The 13,707-nt window shown below is 37.4% G+C and overlaps 1 protein-coding gene across 1 annotated transcript in view; it reads right to left on the bottom strand.

Moving 5' to 3' along the window:
- TMEM150C (transmembrane protein 150C) overlaps window positions 1-13,707 on the bottom strand; it is a 1,481,241-nt gene that overhangs the window by 710,090 nt on the left and 757,444 nt on the right. The window contains exons 4-5 of the mRNA XM_044061193.1: window positions 8,634-8,666; window positions 8,467-8,534 (exon numbers count right to left, since the gene is read on the bottom strand). Coding sequence (XP_043917128.1) covers window positions 8,467-8,534; window positions 8,634-8,666 — 101 coding nt within the window. The remainder of the gene's footprint in view (window positions 1-8,466; window positions 8,535-8,633; window positions 8,667-13,707) is intronic.

Raw genomic sequence — 13,707 nt, 5'->3', positions numbered from 1 at the left:
ATCAATATCAAAAATGGGGCAAGACAAGGTTGTCCAATGTCCCCTAACTTCTTTAATTTATACAGTGAACCTTTATTCTTACTAATAACAGAAAATGTTTCACTATATTCCTGTTCTATTTAATACTAAAATCTTTCTATTAGCATTTGCTGATTACCTAAACTTATACTTCACACTACCTAACTCAGATATACAGAAAATTTTAAACTTTGTACATACCTTCTCAAAAAAATTGAACTATAAACTAAACTTAGGGAAATCCTCAATTTTTTCCTATTAATTCTTACTGTCAATTATCCACTACCACCAGAAATCAAAATCATTCCCTGCAATACCTAGGTATATCCTTTCAACAGGATTCTAAACAGTCCCACCTAAACAACATTAAAAAGGTTTGGACAAATATTCAACAGGATCTTACTAGATGGCCAAAACTTCATCTCTCATTCCTCGCTAAAGTAGCTATTATTAAAATTAATATCTTAACCAAGATTGCTCTATGTTTTAAACACCTCTAATCTAATACTATATAATAAATTCTTTAAATCACTCCATTCCCGTCTATATAATTCCCATGGTTTCCTAAATCAACAAGAATTAATTACAGAAACCTGCTACTTCCCAAGATTAATGGAGGTCTAGGTCTCCCGGAGTTTAAACTATACGATGATATTACTAACTGCAATAGAATATTAGCAATTTCTGACTATGTTCCAAAAAGAACACCTTTGTCCCCAACTTGGATAAAATTATTTTATAACTATATTAAAATATTTAACTTTAATCCTACAGCCCTTCCTTTTCTCAATAGAGAAACTTTGCAAAAATATAAATTACATGCATCTCTAAAACACAAAATAACTACTCTACAAAAAGTTTTGAATCCTTAAAAATTATCTGGTGTCTTTAATGCATTACAACCAATCCATCTTAACCCAAACTTTAAACTCAATAATAAAATTATTAACCTAGACAACTATCCCCTTCTTAAGGGGAAAAAAATTGCTTGACATCTTCCCCTTAAAAATCTATCACTGAGATATGACTGAAAATGAACCTTCCTAAAAGCTATATCATTATCTTAAGACAAATTAGGGAACTATGTTTTAATACCTTGGAAGACCCCACCTTAGTCTTGAGAGAGACAAATACTTCTAAAACTATATGGAATTTATTTTTATCAAGGAAAAAAAATCCTCACATGCTTGTAAATTTATTCTACCAATCAAATCTTAAAATTATGTGATTTTTCTCAAAATACTGGAATGAGTTAGATTCATCAATCTCAACCAAATAATCTGCTTTATTCAAATAACATCACAATTTATCCCCTTTAAAAAACTTAACTATACTAAACTTACGTTACTAAATAATGCTTACCTTACCCCAACTTTACTAAACAAATTCTATCCCACAACCTCTCCATTATATCCATTTTGTGACAACCAAAAGGCTGATCTCTTATATATCTTTTGGAGCTGCAAATGCTTCTATAAACTTTGGTGTTCACTAAGAGTTCAGTTTGAAAAAATGGGGTACAAGAAAACAACCCTATCTTGGAAATTCACTTTACTGCATACCCCCCCCTCCGGTTGTCAAAATTAAAGACATGAATTTTAATAACATTGTTTACCCTAATCAAGTACTATATTACATTAAACTAGAAAGAAACAGCACTACTTTCATGGTCTGGTTTCAAACAGAAAGCTTTTAAATATGTATTAGCTCATAAATATTTAATTTACAATCAAAAACTGCATTCACATGTTATCAAACATTTGGATATGTTATTTGATCACATTCTGCATTAATGTACATATTTGTACTTTTCTTCTATGGGCAAGCAACACTTTTGTATATAGTTATCCGTTATATTTGTAATTACTTTTTCATGTTTTTTGCATAGATGTTTTTATTGTGATGTGTTGACATCACTGTGTCCTTAAGTTCTGAAAAATAAATAAAATACAATAAAGAGATTTTCAAAAAAAATAAAGCAATTGATAAGGTATTATGTTATGAAATGCAGAAATGCCTAGGTCAGCATGGAAAAGACTTAATAGACCAAGAGAGGGGGGAGTACCAGAAAGAGATGTACTTGCAGCCCTATCAATAAGAATGTTAGATATCCAATATTAAGTAGACTGGAAAAGTATGATCTAGAGAATGAATGAATAAATGAATTATGGAATGACGAGGATCTAGCAGACATTCTTTTGGAATCACTGAAAGGGAATATGAACTTTCCTATAGTAAATGAAGCTGTTTGTGGGGACATGGCAATCAAAGGAAAGTGGATGTAGGGAGCTGGCTATATCTACAAAAGGTATGAAATGGTAAAAGGAACAAGAGACATGTTATTATGGAGATGGAGAAGAAAAGAAGAAGCAGTGAAATATTTGTCTCATAAGTCCTGGCAAGGGTAGGCTGAAAACTTGGAGCAAATTATAAGAAGAGATCATGTTAGTTAAGGACTTTGAACGGGAGTATCAATTAGATTATGATAAAGTGGAAAATGTTAATTATAGGATAAGAAGGAAATCAAAGTCAAACAAAAATATTAAAAGACATCAATGACTAGAGACTAGAGGAAAGGATGTGGAAAAGGATAACATCAAAAGGATGTGAGCTGTTGAGAGGTTTATGGACACCAGCTACACAAGAGAAGAAAGGATGGCAGGGAATGAGTTAAAGGTGCAAATAAATGAGGGAGAATCAGCTCAGGCAATACAACTGCCAAAAACTGTTACAGAGGATAAGAAGTTTAAGATATCTGCATGGCAATGCTTGCTTAAGTATTTCACATGCTAACAAAGTTAGTAAAAATATTTCCTGGATGTGTACTACAGAGGAGAGATGGACATGTAAATAGTCACTTGAACAAAAGCTATGGGGAAGAGTGGAGTAATTACAATAAGATAAAGGACTTGGATAATGCTGGGATCAACTATTACAAATATATTAAGTGAGTTGGTGTTTTTCCTTTCTTTCTTTCTTCCACTATAGTAACTGTTCTTTCATTTCTTATTTTTATATTTTTGGTATGACTAAAGAACTGGGTGGATGAGGAAGCTAAGGAAAGATAAAAAAAAATCTGTGAAAACCAGTTATAGCTGAGACTTGACTGTTAGTAAATTAGTACTAAAAATGAAGCCTAGCTGCTAGTGTGTAATGCAGTGCATCATGCATGTGGATTGCACTGGTTCTCACACCAGATTGCTGAGAATTAATTATTTATAACTAAAAAACTTACATGATCATCTGTGCTAATATTTGATGACATGCAGCAGCTTGTTTTTTGAAAACACATGCTTACTTCCCTCTACTGACACTTGAATAATCTCATACTTCAATGAGCTATACCATACAGCAAACTGAAGGGTACGGTTAACATAAAATTATACTCCATCTTGACCAGTACCTGTTCTTTGGTCATCTTAGCTAGCATACCTTTAAATAACAATGACGTCTGGGCCTTACCTGAATAAAGGCTCTGCCGCCATGTATGCTGAAATGTCAGCTAACTCAACAATGGAACAAAATTCATTAGAGCATTTTTTCCTCGTTATACTTTTATATGCTGTGACATTGTCAGCCATAGCCTGGGACATAAGATATACCGCAGATACCCAATCCAGAAGCAAATGTTCCAAGACTACCAGCTGTGGTCAAACAAATCATGGCAAATGAATAGGTTTCATATGTCACACTTGTCAGCTGGAGGATATACTCTGTCTTGAATGTCTTTCTGCAGTACAAATGAATCACTGTGCCATTCTGATCAGAATAGCTTTACACTAATGTATTAGAAATGCAGTTTGTATCAAAAGAACATAATGAAAACCACCAAAGTTAGGAGTGAGCCACCTCAGGACTTTGGCAGCCTTGACAATTTTGTAGCTATGCTTACATCATACTCATGTGCCCAAAGCATATGAAATGTTAACACTCCCTGTTTACAACTGGTTTTACTGACAGCACCTGCAGTAATTCTACAAAGGGAATAACTACAGCAGCTGCAATGTAGACACTTACATGTCATCAATAGGTTTGTGTTAGAGAAACAGAAAGATTAAGAATGAAGTACAAGAAAGTTAATAATACTGTACTGGGTTTTACTAAAAATGGATGAAAAAAATCATCCAAGTCCACCTTCGTCCAAGTAACAAGCAGAATAGGGCTGTCATTGTAGAGCAACTACTTATGCTCACATCTATTAATCACAATATAAAAATGGAACATATACTCTGACTTCTGCTGGCTATATTTAATCCAGTAGTAAACGTGTCTGCCTCAATAAACATGTCTTTGGACATCAGAAAACAAAGTAATGTGGGAATACTTCAGCAACAACAGTAAATTCCCACTATTCTCTGCTTAGTTGCTATAAAATCTTACCTTACCATCAATAGGGAAACAGTGGAAAGAGTGAAAAGCACAAAGTTTCTGGAAGTGCACATTGATGAGGACTTGTCTTAGAACAACAAATCAAATACCATAGTCAAGAAAGCACACAAGAGATTGCACTTTTTAACAAGGCTGAGGACAGCGAATCTCCCATCAACACTTCTCCTTACCTTCTACAGAGGTAATATAGAAAGCATCCTGACGAACAACCTCGTACTATGGTATAGAAGCTGCTACACCTCTGAGAGCAAATCCCTCCAGAGAGTGGTGAATACAGCCAAGAGGATCATCAAAACCATCTATCTACGACTTGTGCTTATTCAAATGTCTTTGCATGACCAGAGGAATAATTAAAGACTGTACTCACCCTGCTTACAGACTGTTCCTGCATCTATCATGTGAAAAGCGTTTCCAAAGCACACATTGCAGAAGTATGAGATTCAGAAACAGCTTCTTCCCTAATGTCATCAGGCTACTGAACTCTAGTAACCACTACACTCCATGATGGCCATCTGGGTTAGCAGAAACTGTAGTAGCTTATCTCATATTGTGCATTAACTTGGTTACCCATCTCATCTAATACTTAGTCCAATATTCAACACGACTGTTAACTTGTAGGGCATCCAGGGCAGTAGCAATGCAGTAAAATATCTCTTCTTTCAGTGCAACACATGTTACAAATTTGTAAATTAACCACAGTGCAATACTCAAAGGTCCATAGTGCAATGCTCTAATGTTCACAGTGCAATACTTAAATAGCTCTCTCTGTGCAAGGATCAGTGCAATGTCTTAACCAAGTACCTGTGCAATACTAAAGTCTCATGCAAGCAAGTGTTCACTGCGAAAAATGTTAGTGTTTCTAATTATGTGCAGTATTAGTCTGTCTACTTGCATGTCTGTGATGTAATAGCTAGGTGTTATATGTGCAAATGTCTGTCAAAACAGTCTATATGTTTTCTGCATATTGAGTCCGGAGACATGGAATTTCGTTCAGTTTTTACACTTGAGTGATTTCTGAATGACAATAAAGTTTACTTTGACTTTGACTTTAGAAGATGAAAATAAAAGATATTTGAAATCATTTCACCAGACAATTATGTAAGCAATAATGCCCAACAGGATGTGTGTTAATGTATAATTAATACCTCTTGTTTGTCTTTTCGGCTTTTCCCAGTTAGGGGTCACCGCAGTGGAACTCAGGTCCTAATGATTGGCAGTAGATTTTTATGGTGCCGAGTTTCCAGCCTGATGCCCAACCTTCAGCGAAGGCGCGCCCATTCATGCATGTCTTTCGAAGGTCACTCGACCGCGGGGAGGACATGCAGACTCCACACAGAAGACACTCCAGCCAAGAATCGAACAGGAGAACCTCTTGCTGTGAGGCAACAATGCTACCGCTGTACCACCGCGGCTTGTATAATTAATACCTCTACACTCCTGAAAGGGCATTAATTACACATTAACACACACCCTGGAGGGCATTATTGTGCTTAGAGAATGGGCTCTCTGTAAAATTGTTGTGTTTTACTTACTTATGTATTCTTATTAAGTTCTACTTTATTTTTTTTAATATATTTTTGATGTAAAGTAGTTCCTCCGCCTAATGTTTCATACTTGCTGTAGTATACGTTAATGGTGTTGGAGGAAGCATTTTACATCCAAAATATATTTAAAAAAATAAAACAGTACTTAAAAAATACATTAGTAAAACAACAATTTTACAGAGAGCCCATTCTCTAAAAACTGGCAGAAATCATTCTCTCTTGACTTTCTCTCACACATGCTACCAGGGGATCATTGGGTCACTTTCACACTTCACTCACTCTCTCTCATACACACAGTCTGTCTGCTTTCTTGCACGCGCACACACTCGATTAATCGCTCTCTCTCTCTTACTCTCATACACGCACAGAGTCTCTCACATAGGCTTTATTTTTTTTTTTTTTTTAATTTTACATGCAGACCATCTCAAAAAACTCCAGCTTTACTCTGTCACATACCATCTACTCAGAGGTGATCTCTTCCTAACATACAAAGCTTTGTCAAACCCAGAGCTGTTGGACATGCTCCACTTAAAGAAATCCCAATCTCTCCGAGCTACACGTTCTAGGGACCTAAACCTTGTCACCACAATAAACAGAACATGCCGGAGGGATAGATTCCTGTCCCAGAGACTTCCCATACTCTGGAATAAACTACCTATCTATATCAAACAAAGCTCCTCATTAGCGCTCTTCAAGAAAAATCCTGATGATTGGATGGGAAATAGGAAATTCAACCCAGGGATCACCTCTGTGGTTCTGCTTGACAGTGGTACAGGAAAATAATTTTCTTGGGTGGCAAAAGCCAGGGTACCTTTTTGGCTGGGCTTGTATAGGCCCCTGGGCCGATAGCCTAGTACCTACCTATGAACTTGCTAAACAGCAAAAGAGCTGCTTAGTGAGTGCAAAATAATGGCTTGCTCGCTCTCACTTTCACTGACATGTATGCATACACTCACACCTAGACAACACACACACACACACACACACACACACACACACACACACACACACACACACACACACACACACCTTTTTTTTCTAGTGTCTTCTTTTTCCTCATTTTACACTCACTAAACAGCAAAAGCGCTGTTTAGTGAGCGTATAATAATGGCAGCCATTTCGTTTTCCGAGTCCGAGCTGCATGGCAGCTTGATATGCTGCCATGAAGCGGCACACTCATTTTTCATCGGGCATTACTTTTACATTAATACCCTGCTGGAGAATGCTTGTTCTCCAGTCAGGGTACTGATGTACAGCAACCTCATTCTCTAAAACTGGTTAATCTACAGCTATAAATGAGTTCAGAAACAGCATACAATAAGGCAACAATTATGCAACAAAATCTAGAGGTGGCTACAGGGCTTAGCAACACTGCACTCTAACCAAGGATGTAGCCCCTTCACCTCACCCCAGAAAATACATATTTCAGAGCAGCACACCTTTTTACAGTACTGAAAAAAGAGACTTTTCAAATGATAGGTCTAAGCAAAACTCATTTAGCCTAACAGGTATTCATTGAAAAAAAAAGATGTAAACCGTAACTAGAACTTTGCCGTGGTTTGTTTTAATGTCTTAAAACTAATTCACATTTTTTTAACAGGCAAAGTCTTTTTAACTTAAATTCTAACACAAGTGCATAACTTCACTGCATAAAACATACAAATTACCTTTAAAAATCATGTCATGGTGTAAAGTGGCCTACACTGTATACCATGTAAATCAGACCTGCACTTTACAATATATAAACAGGTCAAAAAGCAAACAGCAACTGAGGAAAATGAAATTAAATACAAAGGCTCTATCTATTTGCAACTGTTCAAAGACCACCATCAGTAGCCAAACAGGAGTGGAATATCAATACAACATGCCATTTGAAGTTATAAATGTCCTGAAATGCTTACAAAAACAGAGCAAGCAGATACTGAAGGCTACACACGTCTAGTGTTTGGACAAAGAGAAAGAAACCTGGAGACTGACAAAGCAATGGAACACAATGTTGACAGCAGCAATGGACACGTATGCTCTGTTTACACATAACCTGAGCAAAACAGTAGTAACTAATCTCAGTAGACATTTTGATTAAAATTATTTTTTTCAGAAGCACTAGTTAATTTCAGAAGCATTACTCTGTACCAGTCTGGTGGTTACAAATAAAAATATTGAATGCAATGGCACACTTAACAATAGGACAGTGCCCCCCCCCAAAAAAAAAGTAATGCTTATTTTCTTGTACATAGCTGAAGCCACATCAAAATACATAATGTCTGCTGACCTAAAGGATAGGACTTGTAGATTCATAATTCTAATAAATCCTTTACTGTGCTGCATACTTTTCTTTGGTCCAGGACTAAATTAACAAGAGGTAACAATTCAGCATTGTGAACTAATGTCAATCAACTTTAATCTTACTTCAAGTTCTTTGATGATAAAAAGTTTCATGCTCACATTTGCCTTTGAATTATCCTTACAAACATTTCAGGAGACAAAAAGAACCCCGTTCATCATGCAGTCGTACCTAGGAAAGCGGACATGTTCATGACCTGACTGAAAACACAGCTTGCAGGAGGTGCATCACCTGCAATACTAAAAACAAACAGAAACTGCTATAACATACAGGTTTAAAAACCCATGGTATGACTTTTCTCAATTCCAAAACTCAAGCACAGAAAATGTACTAATTACCTAATATAAGGTGGTCGCCTAGTGCCTGGTTTCCTGTAGTTAAGAAAAAGAAAAACAGTGAAGAATGAATAAGATAGATTACTGAGATGCATAAAATTTAGCCAATCACATAATGTAACACAATGTAATGAAGGAATATTCTGGAAAATTTTCAGAATTCTACATGTTTCTCACCCACTGACTTCAGGGATATATAGTCAAAAAACACTGGTGCTCTATACAAATAGAGCTTTTTATCCAAAATTACATTACTTGTAATAATACATGTGCTCATTGTTTCACCAGTGCTCATTTAATAACAGCTGACTGAATGGAGCTTAAAAACATTATGTTTTCTGTGGTAGCATTGCTGCCTCCCATGCGAGGGGACCCCCCTTCCACTTACTTATAATTAAATCAAGGTCACTGAATCTTGAAAGAATGCATAATTTACAAAGTCCAAAAGCTCCATTTGATCATCAGGTCCAGAATGAACAGATTTCAGTAAAAGTTAATCAAACAGACAACTATTTTTTTAGTATTTACAAAGCTCAATGCTGTTTATCTCTAATCAAAATCAAGACAACAATTAATGAGTTTTCCAGTTGCACTCATAGTCATACAGTTAACATTGAATAACTTTAAAATTAAGACAGTTCTTTACATAACAAAATATGCCAAAGTGTGGGCAGCATTGAGATCCTGCACAGCTAAGGATGTGGCTACACAAGGCAAATCCTAATATGTGATTACCTTACTTATACCAACAACTGCCAGTGCAGCACTAAAGCTATGAAATGGGCCTAGCAATTAAAAAAGTAAGCCAACTGTAAAACATTTATTAATTTGCTGTTAAAAATACTGCAAATCAAAAAAGCTTTCGTCTAAACCTCAAATACACAAGACTCAAGATTTTTTTAAAGGTTGAAACTGCAATTGATACAAAAATTTCTGAAATATAAAACAAGCTAACTATAAAAATCTGTTGCTCACAAGCAAGGGACAGCCCTACTCTTATGGGACTGTCTCACTTTACCTTCCCTTGAGTGGAAAACCATTTGCAGGTTCAGATCGTTACCATTTGATTCCCTAACACTTCTGGCCTTCAGGTTCTTTACCCTTCATACAAATCCAATGGATTCACAGCTTGCTTGCATTATAATGGCAGATGAAAGATATTACCAGAGACTACCCTTCAATGTGTTAATTCAACCCTTATAAGAATTAGCATTGGTCTCCCTTAATATATCAAAAGGTACAATGCTGACCTGGTATCACAAACACAAAGATGTTTGGCTTGTATATATCTACTCTATTTTATCAGTATCTAACTGTTCAGAGAAATATCCGGGTCTGATTTCAGACTATATAGATTCTTTGTGGGCAATATGGGAATGGTTAGTGCACTGAGGATGCAATTATATCATTAACTATTAAATATGAGCGGAGAGAACTTCAGTAGTAGTAGTAGTAAACATCCTGGACTTTCAGACTTTTAGTTTGTGGGGTTATATGTATGCCTGACTTACTTATATATTTGATAGCTAATCGATTTATTGGGATTCATTCTGAACTTCGATGGTTGCAAACCAGTGGTATTTTGCTACTGCTGGACAAATAATTCTTATCCATAGTAAGATGAATACTGGTGGTGTTATTTTTTTTCTTTTGTGAGGCTTAAACTCTAAAAATGGAACTGTACTGTATAGTCTTGGATCCTTGATTCGTTCCCATGCATTTAACACATCGGGCAAGGAGTACCCCTTCAGCACTCTGTTTCCGTAGCAGGTACTGGTTTTATGCAGTCGGGTTGCTAGCCCAAGGCCCAACCCCCCCTCAGAGGGTGCACCACACACTCGCACACACACATTCACACCTAGGGCCAATTCAGAGTGTCCAATCCACCTAGAGCATGTCTTTGGAATTCAGGAGGAAACTGGAGCACCTGGTGGAAACCCACACGAATGCAGGGAGGACATGCAGACTCCACACAGAAGGCACTCCAGCCAAGAATCCAACCGGAGAAACTCTTGTTGTGAGGCGACAGTGCTAACCGTTACACCACTGCACCATCCGCACTGTATAGTATTAACATTTATTTACTTATTCAATTTCCTGTTTATTGCTGTATTGCATGTTAATTATGAAACTGTGCAGCACAACCTTCTCCAAGAAAAGCCCAGTACAAAGAAGCCTAGAGTATGATAACACTCCAACAGTGGGCTTTCTGCTCTTAGCACTCCACCCAGCAAGTATCACTTGGGAAAAGCTAAGAGTGACCTTTCGGTGATTCCATCCCTTCAGCCCATACTAAGAGAAGCTATAAGTTTATAAGTTTAGAGGCATTTAACTGATGTCATTCAACTCCCACGAAAGACTCTCTCTAACCAGCCTCTACTGGACTTTAATTTCATGGAGGGGCACATGAAGGTGGATTCCTTTGATTTTACATTATCCATCTGTCCACGTTGACTGATGGGATATCAACATTAGACATTTTTGACTTGGCAACCAGAAACTCCTCCAGTATTCTAAAGCTCCTTCCATACTTCCATGATGCACCCATTACCTCTGAATCCTAAGGTCTTGTTTGCTAATACTGTAATCAGACATGCTTTCCAGTGCTAAAATAAGCCTTGTTTGTTTGGTTAGTGAATTTTTTTCTCAAACTCTTCTTCCTGTCAGTTCTTTCTCTCCCTTCCATTCTTAATCTCTACTATTAAAAACAACAAAAAAATGCACTTATTCTCCTTCCCTCTTTCATGGTTGGGGTCTAGCCAAAGATTTTGCTTTTTTTGAGTTTATTTCAGAATTCATAGGACCGTCAAAAGCTATTGGGTTAGGGAAAAATTGCTGTTTTCTCATATTAATACTTAATCATATTTTGCTGTTAAATGGTTTGGGGATTAGCAGTGACTGGACTTGTGTTAGCAAGCATTTGTGCTAGCTATTCCTCTGTACAATGGATAGCGGCTTCAGGAAGTGTACCCACTGAGAACATAAAATTCTGTCCAATGGATACCCATAAAGAAGAAAACCCCACTGAAGCTATTCTGCACCAGGCACAGCATACAGTGAAAGAGGAGGAGGAGCCAACCATAAAAGAAGAAAGAACACTAAGGAAAATGAAGTTGAGGAAAGCAGCACACACAGACGCGGTCACATCAGATATCATAAAGATGTTGACTACGATAGGGGAGAAATGGCTCCTGAGAGTACTCATAAGCAGTACAGAGAGAAAGGCATACCCCAGATGACTGCAGAATAAGCATACTAGAGCCAGTGTTAAAGAACAAAGGGAACATTCACAACTGCAGCCAATACAGAGGTATCAAACTCCTATCACACTGCATGAAAGTTCTGGAGAAGGGGACTGATAAATACATATGCAGAGTACTTGAAAGTAAGATAGTAGATGAGTAATCCAGATTCAGATCAGAGTGCAGTACAACAGACTCAATGTTTGCAGTGAGACAAATAGTTAAGAAGAAGCTACAGATGAGAAAAAAGTCCAACCGGGCAATCCTAGACTTGGAGAAAGCATATGATAAGGTCCCAAGAAAGGTGATTTGAGCAGTCCTGTGGTGGTTTGAAGTCCCAGAAACATTGGTAGAATTAGTGCAGGCTATCTACAAGGACCCAGTGACTTAAGTATGAACAGTGTTCAGCCTCACAGAGGGGTTCCCAGTAGGAGTGGGTGTACACCAGGGTTCAGCTCTGAGCCCACTGCTGTTCATACCAATGATGGATTACATTAGAAAACAGGTTGGAGGGGACAGATCAACGAAGCTGCTGTATGCAAACAATGTGGCATTACAAACAGACTGAGCAAGAACATCAGCAAATGATAGGGAAATGGAATGCAAAACTGAAGGCACAATGGATGAAACTGATTATAGAAACTAATTATAGATACAACAGTGGTAATGGCAGCAAGCTGGGGTAATCAGATGAAGCTGAGAAATGAGACAGAAAGAAAAATAGTGGAAACAGTTTAACAGCTTCAAGTTTCTGGGAAGGGAGGTTGATGAGAAGGAAAGGTTGAATGATGAGCTCAAAGCTAGAATCTGAGGGGCTGCAGTCAACTTGCACAGCAGTGTACGACAGAAGAATGCCAAAGAAGCATTTAAAAAGAACTTATGTATCTACCATAGCATTCCGTGTGTGTTGTCCATCCACTGATGGGTGGGATCCGATGTGTCAGATCCATCTTGGCCTTTACAAAAGCTCGAGGACATCAGCAAAGCTCATGGGCACCCTTCCCTACCCATAATGCATTTCCCCAGTTTCCTCAGATCTTGTTTGCCCTAAAAGAAATTATAAGGAAAGCAGCAAATAATTATTACATGAAGGTGACATACATAATAATTAGAAGAAGAAAGGTGAAGGTTAGTCTTTCTGAGGGTATGCAGATCCTTTATGTCCACTTGGTCTCCCAGGAGATCTGGAAGGGGGCATGGAGGGTGGGTTGTGAGAATAAAGGCAGAGATGAACAACACACATGGAATGTTATAGTAAGTACATAACTTCTTTATGTGTTGTCAATCTTGCCTTTATTCTCACTGAATGGACCACCCTGATTCTTGGGTGGCTCATGGGAGTATATTCCTCAGAACCATAGAATCAAAAGATGCTTTACTCCTACAGGCCAAATCCACTTTGTAAGGAGTAATAAAAGTGTGGGGTTTTGCCCATGAGGCCGCAGCACAGATGTTATCTAAAGGTAACCTTGCTTGGAAAGCTGTAGGTTATCAACTTGGTGGAATACGCTTTAGTAGGGAATGGAAGGGCTGTATTCCTACAGATGTAAATGTAGGAAATACAAAGACTGAGCCATTTAGATAAAGTAACACTTGATACTGATTGACCTTTCCTAATGTCAGAGTAAGAAATAAAGGGCTGGTCTGATTTTCTAAATTCTGAAGTTCTGTGTAAGTAAAAATGTAACTGTCTATGAATGTCTAGAAGATGTAGTAAGTATTCTCCTTGTTTTGGAAATTTGGAAAGAAAACTGGCAGCTCAATAGATTGGTTGAGGTTACTTTTCGACACAACCTTTGGAAGAAAGGAGGGATTAGTGCGTAAAGAAATCCTGT

This window comes from Protopterus annectens, chromosome 2.part0, assembly GCF_019279795.1.
Source record: "Protopterus annectens isolate FY-2018-M chromosome 2.part0, PAN1.0, whole genome shotgun sequence".
In the NCBI taxonomy this organism is placed as follows: Eukaryota; Metazoa; Chordata; order Ceratodontiformes; family Protopteridae; genus Protopterus; species Protopterus annectens.
The sequence above is the reverse complement of the archived record's forward strand: the minus strand, read 5'-3'. Positions and strand labels throughout refer to the sequence as shown.